General features: G+C 35.9%; 1 protein-coding gene across 4 annotated transcripts in view; it reads right to left on the reverse strand.

Moving 5' to 3' along the window:
• Positions 1-27,189, reverse strand: part of ATP2C1 (ATPase secretory pathway Ca2+ transporting 1) — a 165,692-nt gene that overhangs the window by 7,764 nt on the left and 130,739 nt on the right. For all 4 annotated transcript variants that reach the window (XM_088026210.1, XM_028099279.2, XM_088026223.1 and 1 more), the window contains 9 exons: positions 26,096-26,193; positions 16,778-16,828; positions 15,680-15,846; positions 14,019-14,087; positions 13,053-13,169; positions 12,068-12,215; positions 11,457-11,552; positions 9,963-10,104; positions 7,801-7,925 (listed from right to left, as the gene is read on the reverse strand). In XM_088026210.1, coding sequence (XP_087882336.1) covers positions 7,801-7,925; positions 9,963-10,104; positions 11,457-11,552; positions 12,068-12,215; positions 13,053-13,169; positions 14,019-14,087; positions 15,680-15,846; positions 16,778-16,828; positions 26,096-26,193 — 1,013 coding nt within the window. The remainder of the gene's footprint in view (positions 1-7,800; positions 7,926-9,962; positions 10,105-11,456; positions 11,553-12,067; positions 12,216-13,052; positions 13,170-14,018; positions 14,088-15,679; positions 15,847-16,777; positions 16,829-26,095; positions 26,194-27,189) is intronic.

The raw sequence follows: 27,189 nt of genomic DNA on the forward strand, positions 1-27,189 counted from the left end.
TAAATTGTATTTCATGACAGAGGTGGGATTATGTAGATTAATCCAACTGTCAGAAGAACTTGCTCTGACGTGGAAACTTTTGAGTAAATACTTATAACATCACTCTGAAAAAATGGTGTTTGTAAATGTGCCATTGAGAACTCCTATAAATTATTGCTAAAATTACTATGGTCATACAGCATTTTTATGCCTTCATAAAATCCTGGCAGGAACCCTCTGTCTTCAGATTTCCTATTCAGTCATTCATTTGCATAGAATGAGGTATAGTTGGGAAGTTGGGGATCTAGGGGTTCTGTTGTGGATATGTTAGAAATACCTTTTAGGCGCTTAGGTGAAAACGTCTGCTGGGCAGCTGGATATATGTCTAAAGCCTAGGTTAAAGTCTTTGGGTGTTGAGATTATAAAGTGTTTTCCTCTTCCTCTATTTAAAAACCTCTCCAATGAGTATTTTGTATTATTTTATGATCAGAGAGAGGTAGTAATTGATGCCTCTAGGAAGGATGGCATCAAGAGGACAAGCTTCTGATGTTCCCTTGTCTTGTCCCAAGAAACTGAAAAATAAGAGGGAAAAATGATGGGTAGGGGAGACTTTGTTGTTGAAATCCGAGAATGGTGACATCCATAAGCCCGAGTTTCCAATCACAATGTACTGTAGCCCCTCAAGCTCTCAGATGTATGCAAACTGATTTTTTTAAAAGATTTTATTTATTTGAGAGAGTGAGTGAGAGCAAGTGCGTGTGGAGGGAGGGGCAGAGGAAAAGAGAGAGAGAGAGGAAGAGAGAGAGAATCTCAAGCAGACTCTGCACTGAGCATGAAGCCTGACACAGGGCTCAATCTCACAACCCTGAGATCATGACCTGAGCCAACCCAAGAGTGGACACTCAACCTACTGAGCCACATGGGTACCCCACGAACTGTTTTTTAAAAGACAAACTAAAGAAACTGACCTTATTATAATAATAACCATAATTTATTCACAAAGTGATAAGTCTGACAGCCAAGGGTGGACTGTCAGAGGAATCTAAGAAATATTATCATAATTTTACCTTAGAAATATGATAAATACTATGTAAATGTATTTTGGTTTGGAACATTCTGTTCTGAGAAAATACAAGAGTGCATTTTCCCCTAAGACTGTGCTGATAGGATATTTTGGTTTCTACTATTGCTAAACTTTGTCTTCCTTAAGCAGGATAATATAAAAAAAGCCTACTCAAATTAAGCTTGTTTCTGTTAGGAAGAAACAACCAATGAGAGGGAAGCCCCCACTTCTCTTGTGCATATGATGAGGAGCACAACTCAGATGGGACAACAGATCAGAACATTCTATCCATTCATTATAAGAACAAGGAGCCCTGGTGATGAGCTGGGACTGATAACAGCTGGTATGTCCTCCCTGTTGATGATGATGTTCTGAGAACTAAGACTCTCTGACTTCCTCCATATCGGAGCCTTAGTGGAGACTTAGAAGGGTCACTGACATTAAATCTGGTATCAAGTTCATCCATCTCAGATAACATCTTGTTGGGAGATTGGAAGGTAGAGAAAATTGATGCCACTTCCTTTCTAGACTACTGAATCCAGTGCATAGGCCTATTTTCCTCTTTTTGAGTATTTATATGACTAGGCAACCTTTATTCTGTAAAAGGCCAGAGAGTAAATAGGTTAGTGAGCCATATGGTCTCTGTTACAACTATTCACTTCTGTTGTAGCATGAAGCAGTGATAAATAATACATAAATGAATGTACATAACTGTGTTCCAATACTACTTTATTTACAAATCCAGCAGCAGACTGATTTAGTTTGTTAACCCCAAAACTAAGTCAACAGCCCTTGTGGGTGACTTAGGGAAGTATTAAACTGTTCCACTAATTTGCAACACATCTACCTAATGCATGGGCCATCCAGACCTCCATATATAGAGTCATAAATTCTAATGCAATCCTATTGTATAACCATATTGATGAATATGAGAAACATGAAAACATATTCATTTGTAACTCCCTAAAATTGATTTATTAATGCTTAAATGTAAAGTCTGTCATGTCTTTCCTATCAAGCAAACATTGTTTACAATTATCTATTTGGTTGGGGCCTGCTATAAATGGCTCCAAGGAAAGTATTTTGGAAGACACACATAAGTTGTTTCATATTATACTTTTTCTGAGGCAGATGTGATAAAAAAAGAGCACACGGTCAAGGCATTTCAGTATTTTCTTTATGACCATAAGATGGCACCAAATTGTTACTCCTCAACTAGCAAGCACTTTAGCATACTTATCATAAGGAAGGCCTTAATAGAAAATGGTTTTTAATACAGTTGGGTGGATAAGTATTTAAAAAAAAAAAAAAAAGAGGGAGAGCTGTATTAAAAAACACATTTTGTTTAGAGTTCTAAAGCTGGAAATACTCAGAACCCAAAACGGACCTCTAGGTTCATGCAGAACCATTTGCCCATTCAGCACAATGTACTTTGTTAAGACTGTGGGATACAGATTCTACTCAGAGGATTACTAAGTAGAACAATGCAATTATTGCTAAACAAATAATGTTGATGGGGCAATCATGATTTAGATAGGAAAGGCGATTCTGCCAGGCCTAACAGCCATGGGACCAGCACAGAAATGTGGGCCTTTGCCCAGGATATTTGTCAATTTGGTTACACTTCAACAAAAAGAGAAAGGAATGGCAAAGTCGAGTGTGTACCGTGATCTACCTGTACACAAAACAGTGTCTAAATAGGGCAGCTGTACAAATGCAGGCAATTGCCACACTCACGAGTACACAGGAACAATAGCAGATTTAGATTAGAAAAGAATTTACAAAGATCAAAACTAATGGCTCAAAGATTTTTCACTTTCCTCCCCAAATTTCACCACTTAAACTTATTTTGAATGAAAGGTAATATCAAATTTCTGTCTAGATTAATCAATGTAGTGGCTTGGACTTAAATTTCTAATGCTTTCTAAAAAAAAAAAAAAATCCCACAATTTTATGCCCAAATTTATGGATGGGTTTATTCTTAATAGTATTTACAAGAAACTGTACCCCACCCACACACACACACACAAACACACACACCCCTGTACAGTAATCTGGAAAGGCCATGCTTGTTGGCTCTTCAGCTGGGTTTTGAAGAACAAGTAAAAATTCTAATTCTTAAAATTGAGGCAGAGGAAAAAGGTTTTCAAGTTGAAGACATACTATCCAATTGTGTAGAACAGTGTGTGGGATACAAGGCTAGAAAGATCCAAGGAAGAATTACGAATAAAATGGAAAAGAAAAAAAACAAAACATTGCTTTCTGATTCCCTGCCATAAATCTCTCAGAGCAAGCAGCTACTTTCTAGCCTTAATGCCATTCACTAAGTACATTTCCACACACAGCAAACTTCAGTCTAAGCCATGCATTTCTTTGCCTATATTCTCTCACCTCTTAAAGAGAGCGTCTTACTGCAAATATCAAAAAGATGCGCTCCCAATAATTCATATCAGTGCCTTCCAGTTAGTAATCTTAATTAACAGATTCATTCTGAAAGCTCTGTAACAGAGGCAGCTGAAATGTTCCTCTTTTCCCCTTGCATTTTGAATTTGTTTGCTGAATCTTACATTACTATACTAAAAAAACTACTTCCAAAAAATTTTATTCTGTCAAAGCCAAGTTTATATTCATTTACTGCTTTATTTTTAGCACAAGAATATAGATAATGCCTGTAACAAGAACTTATTTTCCTACATTATACTTTGTCAGCCATGGCTTTAAATAGTATTGTGCTAAAATCTCATCTAACATGTCCACTGGGAAATTTCAAGGACACCACAAACTTAAATTCCAAATTGACCTGTGTCCCATTAAAGCCTGCTCAGCTTCGGTAATTCTCCCAACAGCTCTAGTATCCAAGCCAGAAAGCCCAAAACAGGGAATTTCCACATGTTTCTTTTCTCCCATCTGATCATGTCAATACTATCTCTTAGAAGACAGATATGCCATGCCTTTCTTTCCATACTGACTGCCACAGCTCAGTTAGTCCCTCTACCACTTAATCTTTTACAATTCTCTTCATCAGTCTTATTTTGTCTTTACAATCCACCCTTCATGCTTCCATTAATGTATTACAAGACAAAAATCCAAACTCGTATCACACTCCTGAAATCTTCCAGTATGCCACCAATCAAATGTTTTTACCTTCACCACTAGGCTCCTTCCTGTAAACCCCTCACATTATATACTTTCTGCCTTAACTGCCCCCAAACTCCTTGTGGTTTTCACCTGTTCCTTCCAGCCCTCCACCAACACCTCTGTAGAGGCTGTGCAATTGGTTGCAATATTCTGCTGTTTCTAGGCTGGAGAGTCCTAACTTAAGGTTTGATTCAGATGCTACTATTTCTAGGAAATTTCTTTGACAACCTCCTCCTATGAAGTTGTTTCTCTCCTTTAGCTACGATAACATTTGGGGCAGCATTTACCACTGTGCCGAATGTATTTCATATTGGTCTCCAGGGTTAAGATGGAGAACTCCCCAAAGGCAAGATACTACCTCTTACTGCTTTATACATCTAAATCTACAACAATAACTTGCAGTCTATTCTATCTACATTAATATCAAGGACTGGTTAACCATTACCCATTATCAATAATAACCAACTCTGAAAACCAAAACCAAAAAAAAGGTTGTCTAACAAGAATTAATAGTCATACCAAATTCTAACTGAGCTCAAGGAAGCTTAATTATGGGATAATCTGATTGTTCAGTCACATACCAGTTGGAGTATTTACCCACACATTTCAGTACACAAATCAGCTGTTTGGACTGTAGCTTAGTCTAAAAAGGCATTTCAAAGATTTCCAAATGCCAGTGTCAAGGGAAACTTTCAGTAAAATGTGTGCTGGATTCATCTTAATGTATGTGTATTTTTAAAATAAGTGTACAAAGACCACTACTAACTTTCATGAAATAGCTTGTTAACAGTTCTATGCCCTGCTAACCTTGTCCATGAGCTCTTGAAGGGCAGGGATGCCATCACCTTTTTATTCCTAGCTAACTCCAGGTACTAAGTAAAAGTTTACTGAAATGACAATTCACACACCTAAGTTTTTGCTTGAATCACATGCAATGCACATGAACTGCCAAGTGACAAAGGCAGAAAGCAAGGTAAAGTTAATTAAGGTTCTTGGATATGACATTGTTTGCCAACAATTCTTTTCACTGAAAAACTATTTTGAGTATGGCCAATACTCACTTTTGTCCTATCTAACAGCGATGGAAACTTAAAGTGATTTCAGAAAGACTACGAACGTGAAAGATGTACCTTGCGTGGGTATAAAAGGTAAAAAATTTGTTTCAGCGTTCTGAGTGTGGTTGCTGCTATGAGATGAAGCCTGTATCCTGAAGGGGAGGTGTTTCAGGTTGTCTGGTTTCACTTTGTTTCATCTTGGGGTCATGCTATGCCCAGTACAAATGTGAGAGAACATGCTAAGCCTTGTTTCTTTGCAGCTGGGTATTATCTACCTAGGTGAATTATTTCAAGTTCCTTTCTTTTCTTCCCAGATGTTTAATCACTTTGCGACCAAATAACTTCAGGAGGTAGGCTAACAGGGAAAAATCAAACAAGTTAGTATTATTAAGGACTCTAGCAAGTCCTAGGGCTAGGGAGTGGGGTAAAAATTTAAAATTTAGATACTAGCATATTTAAATTATCTATACTAATTTGGATGATATACTATGGAAGATATATATACCAATATTCTGATTTGTTGTTATACTACAGAAAACTGAAACCTGGGTATAGTATATCTGTACTGTATGTACATGTCACTTCTTTTTAAATCACAGATTCTATGCACTTTGAGTACTGCCTAATTTCTGTATCTTCTACATCCATAAGATTTTAATGTTAATGGTCCCAACTGGAAGGTCATTAACTTATGAAAAGAAATCATTTTTTCTTTTGGTTCAAAAACCAAATCAAAGGATAGGCACATTTATTTCATACGAGTCATACTCTGAACCTAAAATGGAAAGCAAAAGATTGATATGCACTTAATAACATATTTCAAGTCTTTGTAACAGAGAAAAAAAAATCATACAAAATTTAGGTATGAGACATCACGTCATTAAAGATAAAGTTGACTAGACAACGGTTTCTAAGTTCTAATAAGAAAAATGTACATTTGACTATTAAGCCTTAAAGGGTAAAGTAGAAGAAATTTCAGACATCTCAGCTCCTTATACTCAACTGTTTCAATTACAAGGACTCAAAGAATAGATATTTTCCCTATCATTAATAACAATATTTCAGTGTTAACACTGGCAGGTTAATATTGGTGATAAAAACTAGAGAGTGGTTTACGCTGACAGTTTAAAAAATGGTGAATAATTATAAAATACAAAACTCATGAATTTCAAGAAGAATTAAACATGTAAGAATTTGAAACCCATTTCTGTTTCAGAGAGAAATATTCAATAGGAAAATGGATTTCTAATTTTGAATTTCTGGCCCAAATTTGCCACAACACACTAAAAAAAAAATTACCTACACCTCACCAAGCTATTATAAAAACTGATGGGACTCTGAGAGTAAACCCAACTATTTCTCTTAGCATGCCCAGTGCAAGAGAAGGCAGAGAACAAATGGTGGAAGTCTGAAGGTACATGCTCAGGGTAGTGCTGCAATCTAAGCCAAAGAAGCTGCAGATACTCCAAGAGAAAGGCCAGCACAGAGTCTTCCCGTATACCCTGGTTCATAAACCATCTATTTGAGTTTGGGGCTTTTTTATTAAGTATAGTATTCTATACTTCCGAAGAAAGATGCCTAAAAATATACACAGAAAGACATTAAGAAAAATAAAAATCAGTTATTCAGGTGAGGACTGGATTTATATTTAAGGGATGACAAAATGATACTTGACAAAGTATATATTTATATTTAACTCAAAAAGAGGCATTAACATGTTCATATAATCTGTTATAAATTTCAGCCCAATCACTCTTAAATACTTTTGTTTCTATGGCTAACTGGTAATTACAGACAAGGCTACTCTACCTAGAATGCCACTTGATAACCCTGTATTAATTTTGCTAGACCAAAGACTCATAACTTAAAAAAAAAAAAAAGCAACCATTTACATTTACTAAGAAAAGCAAACATTTACTTCAAATTGCAGTATAGGCTTTTCAATCACAAAAAGAAAGAAAAGAACAGTGATCTGACAGTGGTCACATCCTGTGCAAAAAACTTGATACAAAAACAGTAACACAAGGTGTCTGAGCTGCTTACATTGCAGGAAAAAGGAAATACAGTAGCTGAAATATGGCACTCCTGGGAATCAACTTCTAAACCAATAGAATGCCTTTGAAATGATTGAATTTATTTGTGTATTAGTAAGAAAGCCCCACCACCATAAATAGTACAATATTTAAAAATTAAAAAAAATTAATATCTATCTAAGATAGATAGTGTATTTGTATTGTTAGACCTCTTTAAGTGCAGAAGGTGGTTCAGGTTTTGCGTTTTGTTTTTTTTTTTAATTAAGTAACTGCCCATATGCTTTATAAAGTTCCACTCAATTTCAAAAGCCAATTTAAATCAAGAAATATGTTATCAAAGTTGCATAATTTCATTTGGGACTGCCAGCAGGTTAAAGTCTCAAATCAAGTCTTTAACATAACACTCATTTTTTAGTCAATGAAAAGTTTAAAAGTTCTCAAATCTTCATTATCCTCTTGAACTTGCCCTTCTAAATGATCCTCAGACTGCAATTCCTAGTTTGCAAATAAAAGAATGCAATATGCATCATACTTCAAGAAAAGACGACGATGTCGAACTAACATGCTTCTGGATCTTTTCCCTGCTCCTCTCAACCTTCTTTATAATTTCCGCTACTATGCACACTGAGGAGGTGAGACCCACAAGAAACAGCAGATCTGCAAGAAAAAATAAGTTGCATTTTACAATTCTTTGAAACAGATGCAAAGCTTAAAGCTTACATTTTTCTACCATCTTTTTTTTTTTTTTTTTAGATTTTATTTATTTATTTTTTTGACAGAGAGAGACACAGCAAGAGAGGGAACACAAGCAGTGGGAGTGGGAGAGGGAGAAGCAGGCTTCCTGCTGAGCAGGGAGCCCGATGTCGGGCTTGATCCCAGGACCCTGGGACCATGACCTGAGCTGAAGGCAGACGCTTAATGACTGAGCCACCCTGGTGCATTTTCCTAGCATCTTAACAGAGCTTTTAAAATACTGTTTTACAACCATTCCAGGAGGTACATAAAATCAGCCTCAGTTTAAAAAATGAGGAAAGTTAAGGGCAACTCTCTTGGGTCCCCTCCCTCTTCGGGAGCTTTATACTATGGCTCAATAAATTCTGCTTTGCTGCCCACTCAAAAAAAAAAAAAAAAAAGAGGGAAGTAAGGCTCAAAAATGACTTATTTGAAGTCATACAGCTAGAAAAGGCAGCTGCCAGAGAACTAGAACCCAAGTGCTCTGACTACTCTCCCTGAACCATAACCTCATAACCATAACTATTAACAGCAACACAAGCAAGAGTTTTCTATTTAATAGATCACACAGTCTTTTTAATTTTAATTTGATTGAAAACTGCCTATTTAAAGATTATTTAGCAATTTCTATCTATTCCATTCGAGAGCCTAGAAGAACTCATCATTTAAAGACCATGTCTTTGGGCACCTGGGTGGCTCAGTCATTAAGTGTCTGCCTTCAGCTCAGATCATGATCCCAGGGTCCTGGGATCGAGCCCCGCATCGGGCTCCCTGCTCCGCGGGGAGCCTGCTTCTTCCTCTCCCACTCCCCCTGCTTGTGTTCCCTCTCTGGCTGTATCTCTCTCTGTCAAATAAATAAATAAAATCTTTAAAAAATAAATAAACAAAATAAAGACCATGTCTTTGGGGCACCTGGGTGGCTCAGTCAGTTAAGCGTCCAACTCTTGGTTTAGGCTCAGGTTCTGATCTCATGGGTCGTGAGATCAAGCCCCATGTCGGGCTCCGTGCTCCATGGGAGTCTGCTTGGATATTCTCTCCCTTTGCCCCTTCCCCCACTTGTGTGCATGCATGCTCTCTCTCAAATAAATAAAACCTTTTCTTAAAATTTAAAAATAAATAAAGACCATGTCTTTACAATAGTATCCACACTATCTCATTCTTATTCATTGCTTGAAAAATTGCAGCTGTCTCCTTAAGACCCCACTTTTTAAAAAGAGGAACAAGTGTAAATATGAAATTAAAAAACTGAAATTAAACTATTTCAACTTAAGTAAATTGTAACTCACAGCATAAAATACAGTGAGGCTGTATAACTTATTTTCATAAATACCCCAATTAACTTAAAAACACAAGAATTAAAAGTAGCATTGCCACAAAATACATCAGTCCTCACCCTTACACAGGAAGATTAATTTTTAAATGTATCATAATACATTTAATACATAGTATGTGAAAGAATAATGTCTATCTTCCATATAATCTTAATGTATTTTCTGCTTTCAGGCTGTTATTTTGTAAAATAAGAATGCACAAATTAGCAAGTAAAAATAGTGAAATATTAGTTTACTGAAATTTTAATTTTAAAGAAGAGCAACCTGGTTTTCAGTGAGCTTAAATCTAGTTTTCTCTTCATATAAGATTGAAAAGTTATAAACTATAATTACTCTATAACAAGTTTTCATTTGCTATAGTTTAGAATCAGCAACTACAATTTGACAGCTATAACCAAGAAAAAAAAATTACAAGAAAAAAAATTACAAAAAAATTTTAAAGCCTAGCGTTAAGCAAGTGACCACCCCCACAAACTTCTCGAAATGAAAAAACAGAACACACTCCTTTTTCAAATCAACTCACTTTTTTATCTCACTTTTTAAAAGGAAATTTTTAGTCCAACAAATGCATTAGAAAATACAATAATTCATCTAAAATATATAAATTAGAAAAAGATAACATTTTCTTTACCCAGTATACTTAGGCTCTCGGTCTGAAAAACTTTCTGAAGTGGAGGAAAGTAAATAACTAATAACTGTCCCATGATGGATCCAAGAACTGCGTAGCAAAACATTTTATTACTGCAGAGTCCAATCTCAAATACAGACTTGGTCTGTTGGCAGAGCAAAGAGTTCAATTATTATTCCTTGGTCACTGAAACAGCTTCTGTATTATCATAGTCATCTCCAATTTTTAATAAACTGGATTGAACGCCATAATGGCAATACCATGAAATCTCTTAACGGTTTAACTATTATTTTGGAATAATTCATGGAATAAAGGTACAATTTAAAGCAGCTTCTCTTTTTTTCTTTTTTATTTTTTGACAGAGAGAGAGACAGCGAGAGAGGGAACACAAGCAGGGGGAGTGGGAGAGGGAGAAGCAGGCTTCCCGTGGAGCAGGGAGCCTGATGCAGGGCTCGATCCCAGGACCCTGGGATCATGACCTGAGCCGAAGGCAGACGCTTAATGACTGAGCCACCAAGGCACCCCTAAAGCAGCTTCTCTTTATTAAGAAACCTTTCTCTACAAGAGTGATGCTACAATAACAACATCAACAAGAGACCACAGAAAGAAAAGAAACTTTAGCATTTCAAAACATCAGAAACTTCATTTGTATGATTATTTTGCTAAATCATTTCTATCCATTAAGTTAGATAATCTAAAAGCCTTTCTTAAAAAATAGACCTAGTTATATGTGTACTAAAAATGTAAAATTGCCTTTCATAAAACAAAAAATGAATGTTGTAGGCTCTCCAAAACTTAGTCTAAATTAATGACAATTCATTGACTTGGAAAGTTCCAGCATGCTAAATGGTAATAGATATAATTGAGGATTTATAAGGTGCTCTAGAATTGAAATGAAGAGTCAGGCCTCAAAATGGAACTAGTTTTCAAGAACAATTATGCTCTGAAAAAGCTGTACTAGGTTCTAGCCCACAGCCCATTAATTTTCTATGAAAACACTTCAATCAAGAAAAGGCAATCATACCTTAAGATACAACATGGGAAGAAAAGCAAATTTAAAATGTCCTAAGCTCTGACACTGACAGAAGTAATCAGAAACCATTAATATGCATAAAATTGTTCTTGTACTTCTAACAATACTTTCTTCTAAAATGAGACTAATACCAACTTAACAGAACCCATTTGTCCAATACTCTCAGATAATATTAACTTGAACCTATCTTAAAGCTACAGATGTAAGAGAATGGAAAGAAGAAAGACCAGGCGATGACACCTGTGATTTATTGGATCTTCTGGTCAAAGGTAAGGCTATTTGCCCAAATGCCCTATCCCCATTATGACATGTTTGTAGGTACATGTTTATAGGGAAGGCTGTATCTGGGGCTATAATCTGTGATGACAAAATCAAGCAAAGCTAAAACCCCACAATCCTTGCCTACTTACAATCAGAGAGAACTCTATCAATTGAATCAGTCAGCCAAGATCACCTAAGCATACCTGGGATCTGGAACTTAGTGCATTGAACATATCGAAAAACACAAAGCATGTGAAGGTCATTGTCGTGTCTCGAGGTGTTATCACATTGTCTCGTAGCTATCAAGAAGAAAAATGATTATCAGGGGCTGAATTTAATGAACAAATACTGCATGCTTGTAAAAGGTTAGTATTTTCTTTGCTTTAGAATAAAATAGCTTTAGCTTAAGACATAAAACATATAAGCTACGTAAATTTCCTATACACCATTTAAGTAAGTCACTAATGAATAGCTATAATCTAAATAAAGTAGTCTTCTCACACACCATATATTGGATATTAAAACAACTTTCTTTTCTGATGAAATAAAGTAGCAATAGACTCAGATTTTCTAATTACTCCCCAAATATTAATATATTAATTGTTATTGTACTGATATCTTTGCAGATTTAAACTACTAATAAATGAATCAGCAATTCTTTTAACCCATAAAGACTGAAATCAAACTATTTTTAAATGTTTTTATTATATTTTCCAACAAGGTCTCCTAACTTTCCAAGCTTCCATGTAACACACCAAAATAACTGAGTCATACAGAATGCATGCTATTAAGGCAGCTTATCCAGTGACTATACCTCCCGCCAGAAGACAAACAAAGTCCCACAAACAATGATTATTGACGAAACAAGTATTTTAAGTATCAGGTTTTTGGTCAAAATGCTGTCCTTCCAGTTGCGTGGAGGTTTACGAATGACATCTTTATCCACTGGCTCTACTCCAAGGCTTCAAAACAAATAGAAAAGTGAATCACTTTAAAGTTTTAAGGTTTGGATTTTTACTTTTACAATCTCATTAACCTCAATTATCCAGGAAATTAAATGCTTTCTTATGGAAACAAAATGCTGAATCCTAAAGAAAAGGTTGGCTATAAATACTCGAAAATAACCATGGATTTTATCATCCTACCCTATTTTACTCCTATTTGGCATAGTTTGATGGGAGATTGATGGTCAAATTGAAAAAAATTGTCCAATTTCATTTACATGTAAGTTTACTTATTTCAAATATGGCCTGAAATAGTAACCTACTGAGTAAACTCTGAAATACCTTTCATGCAAGGAGGTTTTGACTAGGATGATTTGTTATAATGGCCATTGACATGTATCACTCAATTACTCTTTCTGCTGGAAAGCAACATCTATGGCCCATTACAGAAGAAAATACTTAGATACTTAGATCCTCCAATACTTTCCCAAAGTCTCTAAAATTGACAACAGAACCCAAATAATAAAACTAAACTCAGGATTTCTCCATTACATCCCATTCTTAGAGACAAAAGCTTATTTCCTGAGGACAGGGACTGCACCTATTCATTCCCTCATCTGTTCTCAACTTACAAATGGGCATCTAACATAATGTAAAAGCTTAAGATCCGTGACACGTGAACAAACACCCAAAGAGCATAAATGATAAAAGCACCCATCACACAATTTATAACAAACATGTCGCTGCATGAATAGATTTCCAGTGCTATCCATGAATGAAATCATAAGACTTAATCATCAAGATATCACAACTTCTTTGTCCTTCTACTAGTTTATGGATAAAAAAAACTCTTACCTCTGAGCTGGAGGTCCATCCATAATTATATTGATCCACAAAATCTGCATGGCATTGAGAGGATTAGGAAAGTTCATTAATGTAGCCAATGAGATTAAAGTTAAGGCTGCTATACTCCTGTTGAAAAAAAGATAATGTATCTTTTATATAATTTTTACTACTTTTATATAATATAATTCTTACTACTTTTATGATATCTCTTCTTTAGCATTTGAAAATCTCATTTTACTACTGTGCTTTTAAAGGAAGTCTGTATTTATGAGTATCCTATGCTTCATTTGTGTGAAAATTTTGAGGCTAAAAGTTAAACTTTATAATCCGTAGCATTTAAATAAAGGATTTCAAGATGTTTAGATAACAACAAACAGAGGAAGGTTTTAAAAATTGAGTTCAGAATAGCTGTTACTACATAACAGTTAATAGTTTCAACAGTATTTTGGCAAATGTTTTTTGACTACAGAAAAGCCTTTCTACTTTTGGAAAAAGACACCAAGGAAACATACTAAGATCTGACACTCCTTCCTTAGTTATTTCTGGAGCTAGTAAATAAACCACAAACATTTATATATTTTGATGATGATATAGACATCATCTCTTTATCATGCCATTTTTAATTTTAGGATAGAATTAATTTTCATTATGGAAAACTAACATATGAACAACATTCAGAAACAGAGCTCAGGGGCGCCTGGGTGGCTCAGATGGTTAAGCGTCTGCTTTCGGCTTAGGTCATGATCCCAGGGTCCTGGGATCGAGTCCCGCACTGGGCTCCCTGCTCCTTGGGAGCATGCTTCTCCCTCTGCTTCTCTCTCTCTCTCTCTCTGTCTCTCATGAATAAATATATAAAAAATCTTAAAAAAAAAAAAAAGAAATAGAGCTCAGAAGCTTCTAAGCATTCTGCTTGAATTCTATTTCTCATATAATTTATCTGTAAGACCCATGGTGACAAACTTCTTACAAACTTACGTGCTCAGTTGAAATCTAACAAAATTTTTAATGTTATTATAAATCCCTTTACCCTCTTCAATTGCAGACCTGAAATTTAAAAAAAGATTAAATGAGAAATATTATCACACAAAAATAAAGATCCATCTATCCTATAACACTGTAGAGCTAATTCTGAAAACAAATTTCCAACTGATATAACATACACCACTAAAAGAATCTATTATTTACTTCACATAATTAAGATTAGAAAAAAATACAAAAACATTATTCTGGTATGTAATGAAAGTCAAGCCTGTGAAGCTCTATCTGAACTAATTTCATTACACTATATTAAAATTATTATTCTTAAAGATATTTCAACGTTAAAATCATACATTGTCTTTCTACACAAGAGATAATACTACACATTTATAATACTAAAATAATGATCTTCTTTACCCCTCCAATTTTCTTTTTCTAAAAGGTACAAAATGCATGCTTGGTAAGGGGTTAAATTAATGTATGTCAGGAATTAAATGGTAGTAAGATATATAAGAATTCTAGAGTTTAAGCTATCTATTGCTTAACACTACAATCAGATATGTGCTGTAGCAGAATTACATAAAGAATATGGTTTACAAAAATTCATTTAAATTCTCATTTGGGGGACCTGAGTGGCTCAGTCAGTTTTGCATCTGCCATCAGCTCAGGTCATGATCCCAGAGTCCTGGGATCAAGTCCGGGGGCAGGCTCCTTGCTCAGCAGGGAGTTTGCTTCTCCCCCACCCTCTGCCCCTCCCTGCTGCTCATGCTCTCTCTCTCTCTCTCGCTCTCTCTAACAAAATCTTTAAAAAAAATAAACATAAAAATAAATTCTCATCTGGTTGAATCTAGAAAATATGTGTTTTTTAAACAACTTCCCCTTTCTTTCAAGATTTCTATATAATTCTAAAAATGGAAAGAAAAAAACTTATATGCCTACAAGACCACGGCAATTCTGAGTCCTGAGCTCCCACATGCTCCACTTTAGGCCACCATGGGTTAATGAAGTATGCCAGGCATGTAATCAGCATGAGTCACTGAACTGAGGAAGACCCAGGTTATCGGACACGTGCTTATCAAATAACACGATTCAAGTGACCCCCCCGCACCTGAACATTGTGCTACTGACATGACCAGGTATCACAGAAGAATCTTACATCAATGAGAAAGTGGCGGAAGGAGACAAAGCTATTTAAACTTAGTAGCTTGTATCACTGACAGCATGGACAATTACAGACATAAGGAAATACATAGTATGGATGGAAACTTGATTATTTTTACACTTATTGTAAGGCCATGCACGCGCACATTTCTGATAGCCTGAGTTCAACCAGAATAAAGGCCCATGAAGGTTTACTGCTGTACCACTCCGCTGGTGGCCAGAAAAATGTGACATCTGGCTGCACTTGGTAAATATTTGTTAAATGAATGACTTTACCATTTATTATGTCCTTTCCATACAAATAATATTCTCCAAAACTACACATTAGGCCATAAATAAGATTAGTTAATTCTGGTAAAATAGTTTAGTTCATCCAATGCTGAATATCCTAATACACTGAATATCCCAATTCTTTTCCAGTTGAACTGTCTGGAGATGGGGTGCAGAAAGAGACGGGAAAAGATTCTCTGATGTACATTCACTGAAACAAAACTTACATTATGGTTTGGAAATCATCATCCACGAGGATCATGTCTGCTGCCTCTTTGCAAACATCTGTGCCAGTCTGACCCATTGCAACTCCAATGTCTGCAGCCTTCAGAGCAACTGCATCATTAACTCCATCTCCTGTCATGGCTACAACCGACCCATTCTTTTGTAGAGACTAGAATGGGGGAAAAGGGGATTCTGGTAAAAATATTGCTTCCACAAAGATAAGGGGATAAACAACTCCTCTCTATTTTTTTTTCACATAATAAAGACTGAAAAGAATACAGACCACTGATTTTGCAACAAACTTCAATATATGGATAGGTCTTAAGATAAAGCTTAGAAAAAGTTGCTATTAATATTCTCATGTGTGAGAGCTATGTCTAAAGTCTGATCTCGAGTTAATTATGCAGTAGCGCTCAGGGGCAATTTTGCTTTGTAGGGGCCATCAGGCAATGTCTGGAGATATTTTTTATTATCATGCCTTCAGGGATGCTACTGGCATCTAGAGGGTAGGGGTCAGGGATGCTGCTAAACATACTACAACACATAGGACAGCCCATCACAACAAAGAATCCAGTCCAAAATGTCAAAATGTCAATAGTTGTGAAGGTTGAGAAACTAATACAATGGAGGACTACTGTGATTAAGAACTTAAGCCCTTTAACTAATGGATACTATGTCAGTTGCTTTGTATATATTTAACTGATTAATATAAATAACCAAAACCTTTGAAATACTGTTCCCACTCTCATAACATTTCCTTTTCTTGTTGTATTTACTCAGTTTCTAAGCAATTACTGCTATTTACACTAGGACGATTTGGCTATGGACTCCTGTCAGAACATATGTCTACACTGTTCAATTGTTTAAAGAAGGCTGTATTGCAGATACTTCATTAAAGTTTTCTTCTACATCTTCCTTTGCTAACTAAATTCTCTATTAATGCTTCCACGTAAAGTTCTATATAAAAAAAAATCTTTTGCTTCACAAAACTTCCGACTTTAAAGTGTTACATCAATATTCCTAGTAATGTAAGCATAATCAAAGACGAAAAGTAGCATTTTGGAGATAGAGATAAAACAATGTGAATCTTAAAGACCCACCTTAATAATTTTCATCTTGTGCCTCGGACTAGCTCTGTAAAATACCGCAACCTGTTAAAATACAGGATACACTAAAAATCTTCAACAATATGAAATATCAGAATAACCCATGCACTTGTAACAATTTTTTAAATTACTGTACTTACTTTGTAGAGATCAAGTTTAAGCAATATACCATGTGTCTGTTAAGATATTCATTTGACATGGTCATTTCAAACTTTCCAATGGTACCACAGGAAATATACAATCTAAACAAGTTATCCAATTTATCCCATTATGTTTAAGCTCTGAAGAGAAAACAGCCTTATTCTTGAAATGTTTCAGAGACAGAGAAAGGAAAAACTCTCTTGCATCTATTTCTTCATTACACTGGCAAACAACAAAAATGGCCTTTTCCCTTTGTTCTGTCTTCAGGAAAGATAAAGAACAGCTGCTTCTCAATGTTTGTAGAACCTTTTTATTGTTGTTGTTTTTAAAGAGTGTTAACTGTCTGCTCCTTCTCTTTTATTCGTGTTAATTCTTTAGATTCTCTTCTACTGTATCTCCAACAGTTTATGTATCTCTCCAAACCATGCATTTAATCCCCTTTACTGATCCCATCTCCTGGTCTCCTAATACCCCTTCACTGTGCCCCAAAGGCAGGAATCTACAACACCCCTGTATCCTCCACTTTTCTACATTGTTCTAACCTCATTTTTCACAAACCAAGGCCATCCCTACAGTCCTTCACATAGTACCACCACCAGGAGAGCCTAGACAGGGGTAGGTGTCTTTGCTTCTCCTTTCTTTATTCACAAAACCCCAGTTTTGAATGTCACATAAGACTAGACTTCCCACTAACTACAGGCATTCATTCACTGCTCTAGGTCACTCCCCCACGTTTCCCAAAATTTTTTTCAGATTTTTTTAAACGAATGTGACGTTGTATTAGTTTCATGTGTAGAACAGAGTGATTCAACAGTTTTGTACATTACACAATGCTTACCATATGTGCAGTTACCATCTGTCACCATACAACATTATTATAATACTGTTGACTATTTTCTTTATGCTGTACTTTTCATCCCTATGACCTACTTAATTTCCTCCTCACTGTCACTTTTTCCAACAACACTTCCAAGCCATGGTGATTTTAATATCTGCATAATACATCATTCTCTTCCCTACTGTCCTAGAGGATTAGTTACTAAGTTTTCTCTCCTCATACTTTCAATTTATTCCCATTTCCAACCTCAGTCCCAGCTGACAACCTTGCTTCCCACTTCAAAGAAAAGAGAAGCAGAAGAGAATGTCCATAATTCCCACCAACCAGTACCTGTATCCAGGCACAATCCTTGCCTTCTCTCCTTTTATTACAGATGAACTGAATATGATCCTAGTGCAGGTCAAATATTCTACCTTTGGACCTATTTAAGATCATTGCTCCAGAAATTCTCCCCCGTCTTATATCAAAATCTTTTCCTTGCTGATGCATCTTTCCCAACAGTAACATGCTGTGATTTTTTCCATTTAAATAAAAACAAAACTAAAAATTTCCCTTCTCATTTCGGCTGCCACCCTACTTTTCCCCTTCTCTTCATAGCAAAACTCCTCTGTACTTGCAGTCTCCCATTTCTCTCTTCTCATTCTTTCCTGAATCCATCCCCACCACTGCCCTGAAACCTCTATTCAAGATTACCAAAGACCACCCACATTGCTACCACCAATGGTCATTTCCCCTCTGACTTAACCTCTCAGCAGCACACTTACATAGCTGGCAATTCCCTCCTCCTGAAACACTTTCTTTGCTTGACTTCCATGACCACCCTATACTCCTCTGGTCTTCCTCCTACTTTTCTGGCTGCTCCTCTTGTAGAGGTTCCTCCCGACCTCCCTGAAGTCTAAATGTTGAAATATTCCACAACTTAGTTTTTTTTTTTTTATAAATGCATTATTTGTTCTTAGTATTTATTTATTTATTTATTTTAAAGATTTTATTTATTTGACAGAGAGAGACACAGTGAGAGAGAGAATACAAGCAGGGGGAGAAGCAGGCCTCCCACGGAGCAGGGAGCCCAATGCGGGGCTCGATCCCAGGACCCTGGGATCATGACCTGAGCCGAAGGCAGACGCCCAACGACTGAGCCACCCAGGCGCCCCTCCACAACTTAGTTCTTAAAGGCCCCTCTATAAGAGGTCTAAGAATCCCCTACTTCTCCCTAGGTGATCTCATCCAGACTTAGATTTAGATTTTATTATTATGCATTTTTGTCTCCAGCCCCATATCTCTTCTAAAATCCAGACCAATGAAATTAATCCACCTACCTATTCCACATTTCCTCTTGGATGTCTCATCTAAGACTTAAAATATCACAAAGTGAACCCATTATTTCCCAAAATACATGCTCCTTCATATCCTCTGCTAATGGTAAGTACATCCTTGTAGTCACTCAGGCTCTAAATTTGGGGAGTCATCCTTGATTCCTCCTTTTCTCTCAGAAGCCACAAGAAGTTTAACAGCAAATCTTATTGGCTCCATCCTCAATCCAGAATTCAACCACCTTCTTCTAAGCCCATTGCCAACACTCTGGGCCAATACCTGAACTGATTTATTTCTGCCCTTGCCTCCTGCAGTCTCTTCTGAACACAGTGACCATAATGAAATTGTTAAAATAGAAATGAGATCACATCTATCCTCTGCTCAAAACCCTCCAAATGACTTCCTATCCTCAGAATGAATGCCAAAGTCTGTTACTACCTACCAAGTCCTGCATGAACTGCATGCCCCTTCCTCCTTAGTCACCTGAACTACACCTACACTGGCCTCCTCACTGTTCCTGAAACATGCCATGCACACTCACTTCAAGGTCTTTGCCTTTGTGTTCCCTTGGTCTGGAGTGCTCTTTCCTCAGATATGATATGGCCTGCCAGTGAAGCCTTTCCTAGTCATATTATCTAAAAATTTCAATCTACCTCTTCAATCATTCCACTCTCTCTTCTCTGCTTTTGTTGCTCATTAGCACTTATCTGACATAATGTACATATTTACTTATCTTAGACTATAAGTTCCATTGGAGGCAGAGATTTTTGTCTTATACCTTCAGTCTTCCATAAATACATACAAAATGAATTAATAAATCATTGAATGACTCTTAGTACCATCATATAGATTGTTCTCAGGTTCCTTCCCAATTTTAATAAAGGTCTAAAACAAATGAGGATTATTTTCTTAAGCAAAAGACTCAATTTAACTGTAATATCACATTATTACATATGCCTAGGTCCTCTAGGTACTATGAATCACATAATTTGTATTTGGAGAATATACTTCCTTTTAAAAAGAGTTCAAAAATTCACTCAGACTCTTTAGTGTGTCTTTAAAAAGGACTAAACTACATACGCATTGAAAGTATACTAGTTGTCTTCTAAGTGAAAATTCTACATTACTGCAGAAATTAATCATGTAGCACACAGTGCTGAAGTACAAGAGTGTTTAGCAAAGACTGCGGATTTTACAGAATATTTAAATAAAAGGCTAACTACCAATATACTCAGGTTGAACAGAGTAAAATTTTGCCTTTGTTCCACTGCAAATCATTTGAAACACTGCAAATCATTCCATTATAGTCACTGAAGGTTATCACTGACAATGGCAGCAAAGATGCCAAATGTTGGACTGAAAGCATATTTCTTTTGTACAGGAACAAATTACTTGACATGCATCCCGTATACCTACCATTTGATGTAAGATTTTTAGCGTTTCAAAGCTTTGGTGGCAGCTCAAAAATTAGAGCAGCAGTTTTGAGACTAAGGAGATCTCAATGCAAAACTGAAGACTCACTTGATGTTTTGCATGTGGTACAGAGTAAAATCTGTTCTTAAAGCATCAGAAGGGCAGGTCAATCTTTTTAGTTGACTAAAAACACTAAATTTAAGTGACACAAAATTATGGCCTAAAGAAATGAGATTTAAAACAAAAAAACAGAAAGGACTAAAGATTGAGCGACATCACTGTATCACAGAGCTAGGATTAAACTTGGGGGTAACTGAATTTCCTCTATTCATAATCTTTTCACCTTTATCATCTGTTTCTCTACCTAGAAAAAAAGAATATATTGATTAAAGGTAAAAGCACACAATACAATCTCTGTAGTTTGGGAGCAAGAGGGGAGAGGACAGAATGAAGACAGGATGGTAAAAGGACAGTGAAAAAAGAAGTAGAACTTTGTCAGAAAAGGAGAGTGTTTAGGGAATAATATCGGAAAGATGAAAATCATCAAAAGGAGGGAGGAAAATCTATGTATTTGTCTCTTATCATGCCTTCTTTTCAGTGTCATATTTGTGGTTAGCACTCAGAGTTCTGATAGACAAGGGTGTTAAAAAGAATAAAACAGTAAAGTATTAAAGGAGAGGTTAATGAAAAACGTTCCTGGCATTAAAATAACCTGCTACAGTTTCCCCAATCTTCCAGGAAAGATAGTAAGATACCTGATGCATTTCAGAAAAAATTAAACAGCACACAGATTAGGATTAAATTAAAGAGATTTGGTTAATAGGTTTGGTAGAAATACAATTGGAGGTACTACTATAAAAAAACAAAGAAGAAAACAGAAGGTCCACTTTTATCACTAGGAAATATAGGACACACTGGAAGAATTCATAAACAAAAACCAATGAGAACACCCAGTTGGACTTTATAAATAATTAAGCAAAATTCAGTTTCCATACTACCCTTTAATTAGCTCTAAGTCAATAGGACAGAGCAATGTTAGATCTGAAATAAGATTGAATTACGGAAAGAGAAAGCTAAAAACCATTTTAATAAGGAAAAGAGTTAAGGCAATTTAGTAGATGTGGGAAGATCTCAGCAAGCTGGCAATTTAGAAGAAAAGTTTTTTGCTTTTAACACTAATAAAAGAAAAGCTATTTAAACTGATATGAAGTAAAAACATCAGAACAAGTATACATGTTGGCTATAAGAGAGTTCCACAAACACAAGATGAAGTGGGAAAGAAAACAACGTTGGGGGGAAAGGGGAGTCCGGCTAAGTCCAAAGAACTAAAGTAACTCATTAATAATATCTGGAGAAAAGATTTAGGTATTCAAAAGAAATACCTGGAAGGAAGCCCTCGTATTTATGGAATTCCTCTTTAGAGTAGGATGACTTTAAGTAATTCAACAAGCTTCTAACAAGGCTTAGGTTTTACATTATTTTAGTCTCTTTGGTATAGTATCAGGGTATCTTCCATAATTAATGCACAAAAACTCTTATCTGGAAAAGATGTAATTTGTCCAGGCTGATGGTATAATTTGTAATTTGCAATTTGCTACTTCCTTTCTCTAAGTACCTTTAAGTCGGTTTCCAGAGCTCATTAGCATTTTTATCAGAGAGCCTAGAGAATGAACCAAGAAAGCAAATAAAATGAAACTTCAAATCTGTCAGTTTCACTACTTGTTACCATCTCCGGGAATAGGTTTGGAAGAAAAGGTTGAACAAAGGTCTAATGGGAAAATGTTTAATTAACTGCAGATTTCACATATATTTACTAATGTACACTCTACCCCAATACCCCCGGGGTAACCTAATACAGAATTTATTTCAGAAATAAATGTCATGAAGAAACTATCAGCAAAGGACACACACACAACGCACACAGTCCCACTCAAATATGGAAATAACTTCCTCACTAAATGTAAAATAAAGCAAATGCCCATCCTGCTCCCAGATGCTAGAAAACCGCATTCATGAGTAACTATAGCATGAGAAACAGAAAACATAAACAAGTAAAACAGTATATGTCTACTAGTAACTATACCTAAGGTCTAACCACAAGTGAGGATGGAGGCCTAGGGACTTAATGCTACTGTATGAAGCATAGGTTGTGGCAATATAAACTAAAACCTCAGAGGACATTTCACCAATACATCTTAAGCGTTTTATAAATGTGTTGGTCATCGTCCAAACATTTCACCTGTAGGAATTTATTCTACAGAAATAATCAGAGATGGGCACAAAGTCGTGTACAATAATGTTCACAATGAATCAGTAAGCAACGGATGACCTCAGAGTCACAAAGACCTGGACTCCAGTCCCAATGCTACTGCCACCACTCATCAGCTCTGAGACTTCAAATAAGTATCCCAAATTCTCTAGGCCTCAATGTCCTCATCTGTAAAAACGGGGCTGCCTATCCTTTATAAGATGGCTATTAGAAGTAAATGGATAATGTATGTAATATATGCATTGCCTGGCACATAGTAAATGGTTGCTTATTGTTATTATCCTTGAAGTATTTTTTACAGTAACAAAAAATAAATGGAAGCTAAAATTTCAACAAGAAAATGATTATACAACCATGTATTTGCCGTGTGTTTATACACACACAGTATACTCAAGCAAAATATTGTGCACCAATTAAAAAACATGTTTTATAATCATCACTAATGATTTCAGGAATGCTGAAATTATGTTAAATGAATATTCACGTTTATAACACTATAAAGTGTTATTCAACCAGGTTTTGTTAAACACATTTTTTTAAAAAGAAATGGGTTAATTTATTTTATTATTTTGGATGCTCTGTGGATGCATAGCCTCTGAGTATCTGGACTGTATTACAGGCAGTTTCCATTCTAGCTTTTACTTTTCTAGGTTTTGTTTTTCTACAATGAACATATACTTTCTTTTATTTTTTTATGTAGTGTTCCATGATTCATTGTTTCCATATAACACCCAGTGCTCCACGCAGAACGTGCCCTCCTTAATACCCATCACCAGGCTAACCCATCCCCCCACCCCCCTCCCCTCTAGAACCCTCAGTTTGTTTCTCAGAGTCCATAGTCTCTCATGGTTGCTCTCCTGCTCCGATTTCCCCCACCTTCATTTTTCCCTTCCTACTATCTTTTTTCTTTTTCTTTATTAACATATAATTATTTGTTTCAGAGGTACAGGTCCGTGATTCATCAGTCTTACACAATTCACAGCGCTCTAATGAATAAATTTTCTAATCAGAAAATTGTATTGTAAAAAGCTTTAAGATGTGGAAATAACCTAAGAAAATCCAGTGTCCTAAATATGTAACTTGCACTTTTGAATGTAAAATAAGTGAAGAAGGTAGCACATTTTATTACTGTCAACAAATAGGTAGAATATGCCTAATAAAGTAAAAGTCAGATGATAAGCATTTATTTTAAAGACTACACAAATATATGTGCATAAATAGGTCAAGTAACAACAAGGACAAGAAATTCGAACTGTCAAGAACTTAGATACAATAATGCTGCCTATCCTTTATGGGGCCCTTCCTATAGGACCTATGTACCTACAAATCAGGCTTTGTGAAGTGCACCCCCCAAAGCATCCTAAGATAATAAATAATCTTACACCTGAAGGCTCTAAAGAAGTTACTGTGTTAGGGAAGAGGAGACACTTGTCCTATAAATAATCTGCTAGAAAAGCATTACAATCAAAGGTAAAAAGGCATTTCAAAGAAAAAAAGCAGTCTTTTTTTCAGCTTAAACTAAAAGGAAAAAAAGTCTTTTCAACATATAGTGCTGAAACAACAACTGAACATCCATATGCAAAAAATTGAAACTTAACCCATTTCTCACATACATACACAAAAATGCAAAATGGATCACAAACGAGTGTAAAATCTAAAAATATTAAGACTTTTGGAAGAAAATATAGGTAAAAAAAAATCTTCGTGACACTGGGTTAGGCACAGTATTCTTAGAGAAGACATCAAAATCACGATCCATAAAAGAAAGAAAAATGATAAAATAGACTTCATCAAAATTTGAAACTCCTGCTCTCTGAAATGAAAGAGTCCTAACAGAATAAAAAGATAACCCACAGACTAGGAAAAACTATTTTCAAAATTGAATATCTGATAAAGGACTTGTATCTATAATATATAAAGAACTCTCAAAATTCATTAAGAAAACAGACACAATTTTCTTAAAAACAGGCAGGGCAGACACTTCACTAAAGATATATCAATGGCAAATAAGCACATGAAGATACTCAACATCATCAATCGTGAGGGTGATGCAAATAAAAACCACAAGAAGATAACACTATCTACCTATTAGAATGCGGTGTGGCAGAACTGACAATCCCATGTGCTGGAGAGAATGCAGAGCAATTAGAACTTCCAAACATTGCTGGTAGGAATGTAAAATAATAAAGCCACCTTATAAAACAACTTGGCAGTTTCTTACAAGGTTAAGCTTATATTAACCATGTGACACGGCTATTACTCTTAAGTATTTATTCAAGAGAAATGAAAATTTATTTTCATACAAAAATCTAAACACAGGGGCGCCTGGGTGGCTCAGTCGGTTAAGGGGCTGCCTTCGGCTTGGGTCATGATCCCAAGGTCCTGGGATCGAGCCCCGCATCCGGCTCCCTGCTCAGCCTGCTTCTCCCTCTCCCACTCCCCCGGCTTGTGTTCCCTCTCTTGCTGTATCTCTCTCCATCAAATAAAATCTTTTTTAAAAAAAAAATCTAAACACAAATGTTTACAGTAGCTTTATTCATGATCAACAAAAACTGGAAATAATACAAATGTCTTCAAACCAGTGAACAAGTAACATTCACTCACACACTGGAATACTACTCAGCAATTAAAAGAAAGAACAAATTATTAATACACACAACCAACATGGATAAATCTCAAAGCATTATGCTAAATGGAAGAAAGAGATCCAAAGCCTCATACTATGAGATTCCATTTTTAGAGCATTCTGGAAAAGGCAAAATGATAGGGACAGAAAACAAATCAGTGGTTGCCAAGTATTAAAAGTAGAGAGAGGAGTTCACTATAAAAGGCACAAGAGAATGTGGGGATATGATGGAACTGTTCTATATCTTGATTGTGGTTGGTTACAAGACTGCATGCATTTGTCAAAACTTAAAACTGTACATTAAAAAGGGTAAATTTTACTGTATGTAAACAATACCTCAATTCTTTTTTAAGCATTCAATACTCATGTCACATTTAAAACAAAAGGGTAAGAAATACAAAGTAATGGTCTCTCACCACTCTGTACTTTATAAAGACAATTCAACCACTTAACCTCCATAGAACCCTCCTCAGAGGAAAGCTGACTCCTGCTCAAGTTAACAATCTGCTCTGGTGTTCAAAATGATCAAATACTCTCAGACATCGTAAACATTCTCAGTGATGAGACTGACTTCAATGATAAGATTCATCACGATCTGGATCAATAACCGGTGCTCCTGTCCCCACTGGTCTGTTTCATGAAGGTAACAGTACAAATGGTAACACTCAGAACAAGGCCTTTCCATCTAAAAGGCTTTAAGTTTAGGCCTACCTTTGGTACTATTTGTGAAAGCTGCTGGACATCCATTGCATCTATTTCTTCTCCTGAGACTGACTGGGACGTTTTGGAATACAATCCCAGACGACTAGCTAAAGTGAAACGGGAGAAAAAACATAATTGAACAAGTAAGTTTTGCTTCTTAGGCTAGTCAACATAATGCTCACTTAATATGATTTGTTATCCATTCTCTTTTTAAGTACAAAATGTCTTTATACCAAGAGATCACAAGACAAATTACTAGTAAGACAAACCTATTTGAATTAGTAAAAAATCTGGGGTTTTGTTTGTTTTATTTTTGTTTAAATTTAAGAATAAAGAGTTTTCACAATTTAACCCACCATACCTAAGAACTGAAATAGGGCCAATCAGGTTTTGCTTAGTAGCTCAATTTTAATAAAGACCAGAATGCATTTTAAGTAAAGAATCTAAAGCCAGACAAAACAGTGGTGGATCTGTGATAATCATGTAGTTATATGTAAAAGAAAATAGATGTTGAAAAGCTTTTCTAGGATTAATCTTCCCAACAATGTTATGTTTCTGGTGACATGTTCTTCTTAGATAACATAAAGTGTGAACCTCCTATCCCAGTCTCTCCGCATAGTAATAAAATCAGAATTAATGGACTTTAGTAAACTGTTTATCAGTATGTTAAACTGTTAAACAGTTCACAACAGTTTACACAGTTTATAAACTCCAGATTACCTTTCAGTGCCCTTTTTTCCCATAAATATATTGGGGGAGAGGGGGTTTGCAGAGGGAAAAGGAAAATGAGAATCCCAAGCAGGCTCCATGCCCAGCACAGAGCCTGATGTGGGGCTCAATCCCATCACCCCGAGATCATGACCTGACCCAAAATCAAGGGTCGGATGCCTAACCAACTGAGCCACCCAGGAGTCTCTTCTGTTATATTCCTTAGGGTATTCTTAAATGGCATTCTTAAATGGCATTCAAACAATATAAGCATACATGTGATGTAATAACAGAATATAGACACAAGCTATTTCTTCCAAATCAGGTACAAATCAAAGTCTGTTTTGAAAATTATCAAGTTTAAAGGGAAAACTAAATTTCATGTTTCATGTGTA

The sequence above is a fragment of the Eumetopias jubatus genome, unplaced genomic scaffold (assembly GCF_037043125.1).
Source record: "Eumetopias jubatus isolate StellerSeaLion01/CBP00866 unplaced genomic scaffold, mEumJub1_p1.0 scaffold_1, whole genome shotgun sequence".
NCBI lineage: Eukaryota > Metazoa > Chordata > Mammalia > Carnivora > Otariidae > Eumetopias > Eumetopias jubatus.